This window comes from Emydura macquarii, unplaced genomic scaffold, assembly GCF_026122565.2.
Source record: "Emydura macquarii macquarii isolate MOO-44397 ecotype Brisbane River unplaced genomic scaffold, CSIRO-AGI_Emac_v2 contig_318, whole genome shotgun sequence".
NCBI classification, from domain to species: domain Eukaryota; kingdom Metazoa; phylum Chordata; order Testudines; family Chelidae; genus Emydura; species Emydura macquarii.
Window position 1 is genome coordinate 13,209,312 of NW_027130455.1, and position 13,830 is coordinate 13,223,141.

At 38.0% G+C, this 13,830-nt stretch overlaps 1 protein-coding gene across 1 annotated transcript in view; it reads left to right on the plus strand.

The window, feature by feature from the left end:
* The window catches only part of LOC137165978 (disks large 1 tumor suppressor protein-like), a 263,745-nt gene that overhangs the window by 169,284 nt on the left and 80,631 nt on the right, over positions 1–13,830 (plus strand). Inside the window, exon 4 of the mRNA XM_067567537.1 lies at positions 6,656–6,801. Within this exon, the coding sequence (XP_067423638.1) occupies positions 6,656–6,801 (146 nt within the window). The remainder of the gene's footprint in view (positions 1–6,655; positions 6,802–13,830) is intronic.

A 13,830-nucleotide genomic window follows, 5' to 3' on the forward strand; every position in this document is an offset into this window, starting at 1 on the left:
CTGTTCCACTCAGTGTTGGAGACTAGTCACTGAAATGGAGTAGGCGTAGCCTGATCCCTGTCCCTGCTGGAGTTTGTGCAGGGCCACCTCTGCTGAGCAGGCACAGTGGGGACAAATATGGCAGAAAATGCCAGGAGGAAGGTGTCCCAGTGTGATAGTGTCTTGTTCGCTTATTTGACTTTTGCTTGGTCAGTGGGGTAGGACTGGGGGCAGAGCAGAACATAAACCCTACAAACTTTTGACACTCATTAAGTTGTTCTGGGATGGGCCTGGGCCTGGGAATAAGGCATTCTCCTCCTGCAGCTGGGCTGCCTGTTCTTATAGTAGCTGGGCCTGCAATACCACGTTTTCTTCATGGAGCTGGGTGGATTGCCTGAGCAAAGCTTGGTTCCTTCTTGCAAGCTGTGATGCTTGGGTTAAACACATGGGGAGCTCCTCCTGAGAGTGGTCAACCTATTCAGGCATCTCCGATATCCTCTGGGGTATGCTGGGCAGGAGTGGCCTGCTTCTTCCATGCTCCCCCAAGGTAAGCCTTCACCACGGGCTAGGGTGATCTAGGTAAACTGTGAGGGTCCCAACACAGGTAGTCAAGACCAAGAGTCTGAGCAGAGGCAAACCTGAGGTGGGGAGTACTGGAGGAGTGTGTAGTAAAGTTCTAGGCCAGGGTTGATGCCAAGGGTCAGAGTCCGAATCAAGTTTCAGAATCTGAATCAGAAGGCAAATTCCAAATCAAGTTCATGAGCTAGGAATAGTCGTGGCAGCTACAGAAAATCCCCTCTTTTGCCTGGATGCTTCCTGGGACACCCCTTATCTTTATATGGGGTGGGGATCCAATTGGGAACAATGGTACTGCTATCTTTCAGACCCCGTGAATGAAATTTCCTACGGTCTATGTCCACAGTGGGTTGTGGGGGAGTGGAGCGCAAGCTGGGTACAGCTGCTGTTAGGTGGCAGCATGGAGATGCCAGCTGTCTGGCAGGTTTGATGCACAGGGCCTGACAGGATTGACCGTGGTTGTACTTGCATTATTTTCTTTCGGAGCCTGTCATCTGTTTCTCTTCTGCAGTGTTCCTACCATTATAACCTTTCACATCCCACTTGCCTAACTTCTTCATTTGTCTTTAGATCATTCCACTTTATACCTGTGATCTTTCAAAGAACTCTCATCTCTACTGCCTCTGACCTTCTGATGGCTGTTTCACTTAACACAGATACTTCCAGACGATAGAGTAATATTGTTAGTTCTCTGGTTTTATAAATTTGCACTTTGGCACCAAACATAATGTTTTTATCAGTCCATAATTTCGTCAATTTCTTTGTATCACTTGTAGCTAAGGCATCTTTCCTTTCAACCTCATCATTGATGGAACTGTTGGAAGTTTGATCAGAGCCTAGGTACCCATAAGATTTTACTTCTATGGCTTCACTGCTGCTGTATTTCAACACTTAAGCTATTTTACCTTTTCCAAGATGCAACCACTTCATCTTTTTGGCATTTATTATAAGTTCAGCTTAAATACACCAATTTTCCAGGGTAATGAAAAGTATCATCATTCAAATGTCTGCCAGTTGTACTGTGTCAGCTGCATAAGCTAAGGAGCTTAATGCTAGATCATTCAATGTCATGCCCTCAAACTTATCTAACATTTTTAAGGTCTACTTTAAAAACATGATGAAAAGTGAAGGTTATTCCATGCCCCCTTGTCTTTGACTTGAATCAGCTGCTTAATTTTCCACCAACTCTTACAACATTGTGCTCATCTATAGCAGAATCATATGGAGTTTCAGATAAGATCATTGCAATTATAAATGCTACTTTCCATAATGCTTCCCTCCAAGCAGGAACCAATGCCTTTTGAAGTCGATGAAAATGGCAAACATCTTTAATCCTCGTTCACTTTTTTCCAGCAGATGTTGGAGTGTGAATATCTGATCAATGCAACTTCAGCCTGGTCTAAAGCTGCACTGTTCTTCACCTATTAGTTGACCACTTAATGTCTTTTCTGCATCATTATTGACAATTTTACCGTTTCTAACTAGTAATGGATCAATATCTTTATTAGGATTCCTTTTGTTCTTAATATATTTAAAAAACTTCCTACTCTCCTTAATTCTGACCATTGTTTTTTCAATATCCTTTCTTGTGTCCTTTCTCTTCCCTTAACAATTTTATACAATTCCTAGCTTCTAATTTATATTTATTGCTTTTTTTCCCATTTGTTATCTATAGTAAATATAATTTTTTGTAGCTGCTTTCACTTCTGCTCTATAGCAGTTTATTAAGCCAGCATATAGTCTTTCTTTCTTTATTGCAGGATTGTAAATTGGGGGCATTTAGTAAAATATTCTTAAATAGTTCCCAGCGTTCTGCTGTTTATCCTTATCTTGCTGCGTCTGCTACCTACCTATTCTCCCCACCCCGTAGCTGAAAGTCTTGCTGGATTTTTATGTACAAAATCAGCCTGGGTGAATTGGAGTTGTGACCATGAAATAACAGTTTAATTTTGCTCTGCACTGGGTTTAATTGTGTCTGCATTAAGATTGCTTTGATACTTGATTTATTTAGTTTCTCTCCAGAGTGGAGCTGGTTGGAAATGATCATTCTGCTGCAAAATGTCTATTAGTTGAAAGAGAAACATTTCACAGAAGTGTCAATTTTGTGTAAAGTTTGTTTTTAAAGAATTTTAATTGTTTTGATTTTTGTCAGAACAGGTTTTGATTTTCTGTTTCAAAATTACCTTTTATTTCAAATTTTTAATTATATAATAAAAGGTAAAATCGGAGGGAAATGTTTATATTTTATCAGAAGTGGAAAATGTTGGCTTGACCCAAATTGAATTGTTTTTGGGAATTTCAATTGGAGGAAAAATTGCAAATCTTATTTTTCATTCCATTTCAGAATGAAAAAACATTTTGAAATAATGGAAATCCCCACTACATGAAAAATCAGTTCCCATCCAGCCCTAATCACGAGATTCAAACAGGAGTTAACTGATATGAACTCCTGGGTCTTGATCCTCTGCTGTAGCCAATAAGAACACTGCACATGTGTAAACGGCTGTATGCAACCTAGTTTGGCTGTGATTGGCTGTCCCCATAGGGGAAGTGCTTGAACTTGAACTTGTCATCTCTGTATGATCCTGCAGCTTAAGAGCTGCAGAAACTGGGCTTCTCTACATGAGTTTTATTCACATGTGGGGTTTATAATGTTAAATTAAAGGGCTTTATAATTAAAGGGTTAAATTTAATGTAAATCTTAAATTTTAACCCAAATTATTCTCATGGATTTTGTTTTTATTACGCCAGTTAGAGGTGTAGATCTACTAAGTTCTCTGTTACATCTCCTAGGGCAAGACTGTTCTTTAGAGAATCTTTCTAGAATGTTTTCCAGGCAAGCTTTGTATGTCTTGAATGTTGGAATTTTTTTTCAGCTTCCACTGGAAGATTAGTCTGCCATTTCATGGATCACTCCATTAAGATTTTGTCCCTCTGATATTCATCATTCATAGTTTTCTCATTAATCTTAGTGGTAGCCAGAGATTAATCACTCTCACTCTGATTATGTCAAATATTTTTTGGTAGTTTTGCTGACATATGTAATTAGGAAAGCACAGGACTGGGAGTTAAGAATTCAGGGTTCTGTTCCTGACTCTGCCATGGACTTGTGTTGTGAACCTTAAGTTAGATATTTATTGACTTTCAATGGGAGTATTAAGGTATTTCAAAGAAAAGGTCTCAAGAATTTTTTAACATGACAAAATGATATTTTTCTCCTAGCTTCATTCTCTAAAATGTCTAAAACTTTTTGGCTGCAGTTTTCCAAGAAATTCAGCCTGAGACAGACACCTGGCATGGAAAATTTCAGTCCAAATGGTTAAGGTTTGGCAGAGTTATAAGCAACTGAAAACAGGGTCTTACAATGGGAAGTATTGAGCAACTATAATAGACGGTGCTACCAGCCCTACCTTATTAAAAAGGGCCCAATTCTGCTCTCCCTCACACTAGTATAAAACAGTCAATGGAGTTACATCAGCACAACCAGTGTAATTTAGAGGATAATTGGGCACCTTATGGGTCGTCTTCTAAGTTGTTTGGGAGAAAATTCATGAACCATTAGAGAGACTATCATTTGAAGTAGAAAATGACTTGTTAAACTAGATTTATGACAGGACTATTTAATACATGGCTTAGTATTATATACATGTCTCTATATATTTGTAAAGTTATACAGATGCATTTTTGGGGCCATTCATACAACATTAAGTAAGGTTGCATATGGAAAATTTGTGCTCCCTTCATGGCTACTTAAGGATAGAAAGTGTAAGATTCCTTGGGGTTGTGTATCATATTATGTTAAATGTAACAAACTATTCAGGTGAGGCTAAGTGAACAGCAAATGCAAGTCAGGTTATTGAATATAGCAAGTCATCCCTATCTTAACAAATAAATTACTATATTTAATTGTGCTGAGATAAATAAAAGCCTATGGGATCAAACATTCTTGAAACAAGCCAGAGTTCCTTCCTTGAGAAAGTGTTTGAGATTTGGGAATAGAGTACAACAGTTGCACTGGTGCCAAAACAAGAGTGATTGTGTGTGCGTGTGCGTGCGTGCGCGCGCCAAGATGGTCAATATTAATATAGACATTTGAGTAAAATTTGATCTTAGCATTACTTAGCAATTTGATAAATACCTGATGCAGATTTCATTTGCATAAGATTTCACAATTGGTTCAATTTATCTTCCTGTAAATTACATCCATAATAAAGACTAGATTTTGATTACATGAAATGGCAACCACCATGCTGCAGTGACTATTTCAAATATGGCCGCCTCACCCATCTCTACCCCGCACGGTCTAGCTTGAGCCCAACACTGCTCTCAGTCCAGTTGCTTCCATTACAACTCATTCCCATCCTCAGCACTGTTGAATGGAGATCATTCAATAGTTTCAAAACACATCATTAGAGTACTTTCACTTGACACAGATTTTAGATCCTATTTGTACACACCTTGATTGCAAGTTACTGCTCTGTTCTACAGAGATGGCAATTTCAGCTTGCAGCATCAAGATGCGACCGACTGGACTGAATCCTCTGTTTCATCATGGGGTTTTATAATCACAAGAGTGCTGAAATTCAGTCTACATCAGTATGAGAGCTCTTTTCTCATCTACACACCAGTTGTCATTTTTTCTAGAGAGAGAAACCTAGAGTCTTCTTAGAGCAGATAGACCTTTTAGAGTCTTTCTCTTTCTCTCTCATGCACACTGTGGTGTGTGTGTGTGTGTGTGTGTGTGTGTGTGTGTGTGTGTGTGTGTGTGTGTGTGTGTGTGTGTGTGTGTGTGAGAGAGATTATTTAAAAAAAAAAAATCACACAAGATCAGGTAGTTTCTAAGGCCAAATTGCAAATAATGTCTTGCTCTTCCCTTGATGAACAACTCCTGTCAAACCAGATAATACTCTTACAACTAAAACTGTGGCAACTTTATGCAAGAGCCACAGATCAGTTTATTTCTGCAGGGCATTTACTTGGAGTCCACTACATATTTGTTTAATGTGGCATTTTTCTTGCAGGTGCAATAAAAATTAGCCTGGTAAAGAATCCTATATACTGTACACTTGTAACTTTGCTATGCACATTCAAACAGTGCTTACAAAAATAGCATTCCTGCTGTAGCCTAATGTGTTACAGTTTTTAATTTTAATGGTGAAAAGTGACCTTAAGTACTATACAACTATAAATTCCTACAGACCTTTCTATCTGATACTAGAAGAAACTTACTATATGCTAACTATGAAATATCACTGCCAAATTAGTGCTCATAATTTTTTAGAGATTGCAGGTTAGTTTAAAAGGACAATTTCTGATGCTAGGAGAGCTTTTTCATCATCTTATACTGTACTAAGCTATCTTGTGATAGTGAAGACAGTAAAAATTAGTTAGATGACAATTAGTCCAATTTGCGGGTATTTAAATTGGCATAGATTTGAATCCTTAATGTTTGCCATTAATAGTTAAATACAAAGGCAGTTCTGGCTGGTGGGAACTGAGCTGGGCCAAAGCTGCACATGTCAGCAGCTCCTAGTCCTGGCTAGAGGTGCTGCTTCTGTTGGAATAGGGAGATATCCTTTTGAAGGAGTTAATCTAGTGTAACTGGAAGCCATTCCTGCCTGTCCTAACTGGGATGGCCTCTGTACCCTGACCACCTTTAAGAGTTCCTGTTGAACTGGCAGCTAAGATTAGGAGCTACTTCATCACCTGGGACAGCTGTCAGGGTGAGCTCCTTTTGAGATGGTGAACATCTCTTTTTTTGTTTCTAGTTTTCGAAGATGATTCAAACTTCTTTTTCATACCACATTTTAGTCTACATATGTTCATTTATTATTGCAGTATGCTCATTCTCAATCTTCTCTCAATATTAATTATATTTCCTTGAAATGGTCAATAAAAATCTTTTAAAACAGGAAAGTTTCTCAGATATTTCAGAAAACCAATTTGCCTGTTGGTGCCTTCTGCCAGAAATGTAATATTATGTGTTTACCATTATAATGTAGCGTCCAAAGTGCATAAGTAGATACTAGTTATAAATAATATCAGGGACTGCTAAATCTAGCATATCAAATAGTCTTTTTTTATTTCTCATTACTAACAGATATTCAAGAGTTTTATGAAGTGACATTGCTAAACTCCCAGAAAAGCTGTGAGCAAAAAACAGAAGAAGCAAATCAAGTTGCAGAGAAATGGGAGAAGACCAAATCTTCTGCTACAGGCCACGAAAGTCTGCAGAAAAACCAAGAGGTAATAGATAAATAATTACAAGTGTGTATATATAATGAAATAGATGGATCAGGTGTTGGAAAATGTCATGTGATGGCTTTGTAATGCAGGATGAGTGGTTTTGTGGTTGAAATACTATATTAAAACTTAGGAGAACTGGCTTCAATTCCTGACTCTGACACAAACACAGAGACTACATGCAACTGTTGATAGTGGGGGAGGAGGAAGGGTCAATTTAAAGGTTCTAGTGGTATGCAGTGGGGTTCAGGGCAGGGCATATAAACCCTGGCAGAAATCTGGGAGGGCACATGACCCTGCATGCCCCTTCAAATGTTCTCTCTGCACAGATTCTCTGTGACTTTGTACAAGTCACTTAATCTCATCTGTGAAATGGGGAGTGCAGTGCATCCTTTTCCCCACCCTTGGCCTGTGTTGTCGGATATTTTGTGTTTGATTATACCACTGTCAAGTGGGTGGTCTTCAAGGAGAATAAGGGACCTACTACTACTCAAAGGGTGAACCTCTTTAACTCAAGTGTGAGTGGCCTGTGTTCTTTGAATGTGAAAGACCACCTTTCTAGTCTTAGCTCTGTAAGTGTGTGAGAAATGTATGGAAGTTTTGATAGCAATTTTTAGACATGTGCCTAAAATTAGGCCTTATCTATTTGAGATGTTTGTCACCCATGCCTCCCACTGAATGGAAGGAAGCTCAGCCCTTGGATTATCAAGCACTATAGATGACAAAGTCTATGTACCAAAATCTTCAGCTGTTGGAAGGATTTGAAGCTGTTCTTCACTATGACTGGCTCAAATCTGTTCCTGGTCAATAGTGACCAAAGATTGCAAGGAAGCTTTTATGTACTAAACAGGTAGTCTCGGTTATTTTCCTGGTGGACCCCACCACAAAAACTAGTGAACTGTTTTCACCTCAGCAGAGAGGTCAAGAATTGAGTGGGCCTGGAGTCCAAACTGCCCCCTCTTCTCTCCAGGCCAACGTCAAGACACATTAACAAAGGACATTGAGCAGACATTTGCATCGTCACTGTGGATAAAGAGAAGATTTTAATGTCCAAAGCTATTGATCTAGCAACTCTCGTGAGTTGCAAATTCACTTATAAGAACAAATCTGAAGTAAAATAAAAACTCAGAAACATATCGCAGTTCCACATGGCGTTTATTATAGGATTGTTCCAAAAGCTAGGTTGGAACTATAGATGGGTAGTAGGATCGCTAAAGGAATAAAAAAAATTGATTATAGAAATTCATTAGGAAAAGGAGCGTTTGGAATTAGTGAAAGATGCATTCAAATTTTGAGCAAAACCACATCAAATGAGACTAAACATTAACTGAGGATATTTTCCATGAATGATTTAACATTAGATTCCCAGATGAAGATACAGTTGGCTAACCTTGCTAATCTAACCATTTCTGAGATAAAACTATACAACTTAAAGAAGTGTACTTGAATTAGCTTCCAGTTTATTATCCCTTGAAGTATCTGGCAAAGACAGTGCACTGCACTCTCTTCTTTCACCCTGACCTGGTGAAAGTATTTGACTGCCAGCCCTGTCTTCCTGAACTTTCTTTTCTCTAAGGGATAAGCTGTCAGGCTAGTACAAGGAAATTGAGATCTAACATTCACATTAATGTTAATGGTAAATGTAGGATATGGCAAAATACAAGTATATCAATGATGAAAATTATGTCCTCATCTACTAGTAAGCAAACAAAAGATGATGGTCCCAAAATTTCAAACCTGCATACCTAAAGTTAAGCTTTTAAGTAAAACTGGGCTAATTTTCAGAGTAGCTGAGCATCCACAAATTCCACTGAAGTCAATGGGAACAAGAGGTATTCAGCACCTTTTGAAAATCAGGCCTAAAAATAGATTTAGGGGTCTAATGTTAGGCCCCCAGGATTGAAAAGTCAGGCCTTTGCTTTTGTTTAATTGTTAGTACCTTTGAAAAATATTAACCCTTTTAGTCCCCTTTTTTCTTGTATATTCATTTACACATTCACTATTCTCTCAGTCTTTATGGTATTAGCAAACTGTGTTTGAATTCTAAGGCTCAGAGCATTGGTTCTTCACCAGGAAGTGACCTGCATTCAAGAATTGTATATGATTGAGTATTTCGTTGTATCTAATTATCCTCAGCATCTTCAGGACTGTGGGAATCCAGGTGTCCAGGGGAAAAAAAAACCCTCAGACTACTAAAAGTGTCTACAGAAGTATGTTGCAAACAAAATTGGGTGGGTGATAAGGGATACTTGTTATGGCAGAAGTTTTCAGTTATGAACTGGGTGATCGATTAGAAATATTTGTTTTTACAGATGTGTTTTGTAATAGATGGGAATAATGACCTGTTGAAAGGTGTTCTTAACCAACAGTTCTTAATGAGTTATCACAGCTTTAAGTAATGACTGGGTTAGAGATTCCTTTTTACTCATCAGTCAGGTAAACTGAGAACCATAAAAGAAATTCCATCAGTAAGTAGGAAAACAGAACGTATGATAAAATTAATTGTGGAAAAGTACTCACCCTCCAAAAAGTTTATTTTGTCTCGTACCGTATAAAAGGACAGGGGTTAGACTGCAAATGAACACAGTTAGCATTCCACCAAGTACAGAAAAAGAGATCAAGCTACATTCTCTTCACCATCTACCAGAGGTGGTAAAGTATGTCGTCTGCCTGTATTCTCTATTGTGCTATATTAATCTTTGATTAAAAATTGTCAAATAACAGGCTCAAATGCAATCTTGAATTATTAAATTCAAACACATTACACAATAAAATGTAGCATCAACAGTACAAATCTTTAAAATTAGACTATATTAATACATACAGAATTTATCTGTTAGAATGTCACATGTACGACACTGCTTTCTCTAAGAAATTAAATCTATTGAAAGGTAATTTCATAAATAAAAATATCTCTCAAATATCCATCCATGACTTACATATTGAAGATGGCATTTTGTACTTTAATTTCCTCCATCCTCGCTAACAGATCCCAAGCCTGGGGAAAAAAAATCTGCACCTTTTCATATTGTGGCTCCTTTTTGTTTTCAGAATGAGGCACTGTGGATCCTCTCAGTTCAAATGCTGTAATATGATCATCTTTTGTCCCTCATTTCCAGGAGAAGGCTCCCTTGGAAATCTGTAGGCTATTTTTATGTAAATCATGTCTTTCTCTATGTTTATCCTGAGATTTTTAATTAGTAGCTGATTGAGAAATGCAGCTAAGCCCTCACCGTCCATGTCAGCTTGGACCGTCCAACAGCCGTGCATTTATTCAGTGAATTTAGTTTTCCAAAATTCAATCTTGCAGTTAAGGACTTTTTTTTTAATTGTTACTGATAATAGTGCACTGAGTTCAGTTACTTTCTCTCCCAGCTACTCGTATTCTTCCCCATTGCTAGTGCCTGATCTGATGTATCCATGCGGTTTTTCAGAGCAATGATGTTAGGGTACCAGCCTCTTGGTCTGGCCACAACAATTTGTAATCACTTAGTCTGAGTTTCTCCCAGCATCCTCTGAATGTCCGCACAGGACTTTGGCCAACTCTGACCAGAGGAAAAAGGTGGACAGAGTCATAGTCCTACCTTCTCCTTGCTCTCTTAAAGGTGGCTTATACCCTAAGGGGAGCTATTCCTGTGCTCTGGACTAGATGACCTCCTGAGGTCCCTTTCAACCCTAATCTTCTATGATTGTATGACAGGCCATTGTGCAGGGAGATGAAAGATGAGGAGGGGAGGCCCGTTGTCCCCTCCACACATGCAAGAACCACTCATACTTTAACCTATGCATATATGACCTCACTCACTTATCCCTGGCCTATAAATCATGAGCTAACAAAACGTGTGGTTGACATCACCATTCATTGTGGCTGATTTTTTTTTTTTCATTGTTCCCTCTTCCCCCTTTCCTCTGTTTGTATACTGTCTAGTTAGATTATAAACTCTTCAGGACAAGGGCCTTGCCTGAGTCTTGGCCCTACTGAAGTCAATGGGAATTTTGCCATGAACTTCAGTAGGACCATGATTTCACCCTTTGTCTTTATTTTTGTCCATTAAGGACCAAGTGCTTGGTTGGCACTGTATAAATTATTTAATTGTTCCTGGGGTGTTTGGTTATTTACAGTATATGAGATAGCATTGGATGTTCATTGAGTGGTTGTCTGTCTTCCATTCTTGGGTTTTGTGCATCCTCCTACCTCCAGGATGCAGAATTTTTTCCAAGCTAGCTCTCCCCTGTTGGTCCACACATGCTCACTGAATGCTCTCATGTTCCCCACTCTAATCCTTCTCCCCACGAAGGCAGTTCCTTCAACCAGAGCCTTAAGCTGGAGACGGAATGTCCCTTACTTCCAATTTAAACTTCAGTTAGTGTTAGATTAGTTTTTAATTAGTATTTTAATGTTGGTATTTTATGATACTTTAAACACTTAGGTGCCAGTACCGAGTGATAGTCAGCTATATTGGCTCTTAAATCTGGTTTCAAAACATGCATCTCGTATACTGTTGCTATATTGGCCAGAGACACTCATGAAAAATGTCATTACTGTCTATAGGTGAGGGACATATTCCTAGTGAATGTGCTGTATGCTGTTCATTTGGCAAATAGTTTCAAAAGAACAGGGACATTAAATTCAGGATGTAGCTCCTGGATAGATCCATGAAACCTGACTCAGAACCTGGTCAGTCAAATCAGTTTGTCTCCAGTGTCCCCTCTACATGTAGTGTTCCTGAAGCAGTTAAAAGACTGAAAGGGACACATCTCATTCTCCAGGTCCTTAAAAGAAAAAGCTGCAACTTCAGAAGGGACACAAGGCATAGAAAAGTGTCCTCTGAAGTCTTGAAGCATACCTCTAAGTGCTTCTTATCATTGAAGAGAAATCCTTCTGATAATTGAGGCTTCAGCACTACCTCTGAAGGTTACAATACAGTCTCCTACAAGTGCTCCATCAGTCTAAAAGGATTTGGTGCCAAGTACACAGGTACCATTTAACTCACAACATGATTCTATGAAGATAGAAGAAATATTTTAGGAGATAATTTTAATACAAATTTTATGAATATAGCTAGTTTTAAAGAGAGCAGTTCATTTAAAGAGGGAATATTTTATTTAGAATACCCCGTAGATTGTTTTAATTGTCCTATATGTTCACAAATTTTAGCTAGCTTCGGTAAATGGGCGAAGCATATAAATAATGTACATAAAAGCACTTCAGTAAGAGTTATTTGCAAAAAATGTGGCAAGCATTCGCAGTTTCATAACATAGCTTGCCACTACCCCAGGTGCAGGCCCAAGGAGGTGGATAACTCAGAAGAAGTATGCCTGCACGGTCTGTGAGTCTGCCTTCTACACTCGCTCGGGGCGGAGTCAACACATCAGACATAGGCATCCCGCGGTGAGGAATGAGGAAAGAAAGGAAGCTAGAGTGGTTGGGAAAACAAGTCGCTCTCGGGTATGGACAGAAGAGGAAATTGAATTATTGATTCAGCTTAAAATAAAATATGTGGGGACTAGAAATATTAATAAGTGTATAGAAAGTGAATTAAAAACAAAAACAAATAAGCAAATATCAGATAAGAGGAGGGACCTGGCCAAGAATAAGGTTAAAAAGGATGAAGATTTTATGGTTTTAGGGGTAGAGGGCGGGATGAGAGATATTTTAGAAGATATTCCTCCACGTGAGAAACTTAAACCCTTAAAAGATAAAATTTTAATTGATAGGATTTTAACAGGAGTTAGGTGTAATGGGGCTCGTATTTTAGAGAAATTGGATTTTATTGAACAGCAATTAAATGCTTCTGCCACTGTAGCAGAAGGTTGGGGATTATTTGAGGAATTATGTAAATTATTGATGAACTCTCCTCATGAAGATGTAGAGAATTTGGAAAATAATAAAGATAATAATATACTGAATGATAATAGGAAACAAGGAAGAAAAGTGAGTAAGTCTCCTGCTAAATATAATAGAAATAGAAAATATGCTGGGAGAAAAGCTAAATTTAGATTCTATCAAACCCTATTTGAAAAAGATAAGAAAAGGTTGGCTAGGATCATTATGGGAGAACCCGATAAAGCGACGTGTAATATAGCAGTTAAGGAGATTGAAACCTATTATAGAGAAATTTTGGGTAAAGGACATGGGAATACTAGTGGATGGCCAAAAGTAAAAGAAGTGGTAGATAATGAAATTTTAAATTGGCCTTTATCAATTGATGAAATTAGAGAAGCCTTAAGAGAGATTGATAATAGTAGTGCTCCTGGACCAGATGGAATTAAGGTTTAGGATTTATGGGATATTTATAATTTAGATAGTAGGATTTTAGTAAGGATTTTAATATTTGGTTTTTAAATAGACAGATTCCAGAGTGTTTTAAAGGCAATCGTACGATCCTAATTCTTAAAGTCAAGGATCCACAAGAGTTGAAGAAAATATCATCTTGGAGGCCATTGACTATTGGTTCGATTTGGATTAGGTTGTATACAAAAATGTTAGCTAAAAGATTATCAAGTGCCGTTAAATTATGCCCCAGACAAAAAAGCTTTATCGCAGCCCCTGTGAGGAAAATATATCGATTTTAGAAAAGTTAATTAAAGGGGCCAAGAAAAATAAAGACGAAATAACTGTTGTTTTTATTGATCTTGCTAAGGCATTTGATTCGGTTGGCCATGGTCATATTTTAAAGGGGTTAAAGAGATTTGGGATATCAGAGAGTTTTATTGATATTGTAAAGGATTTGTATACAGATTGCTACACTGAAATTAGTGTTGGTGAGGATAAGACAGAACCTATTTTAATTAAGAGTGGAGTTAAGCAAGCTGACCTGCTCTCCCCTATTTTATTTAATATAGCCATGGACCCTCTTTTAAATAAGTTGGAAGATGAAGGAGATGGTTTTATAGTGCAGGGTAGAAAAATAACTTCATTGGCCTTTGCCGGCGATATTGTTATATTAAATAGGTCCTATAAGGGGATGGTTAAGAATTTAAAAATTCTTAATCAGTTTTTTGTAAAAATTCAAGTTTAAAAGTAAATGT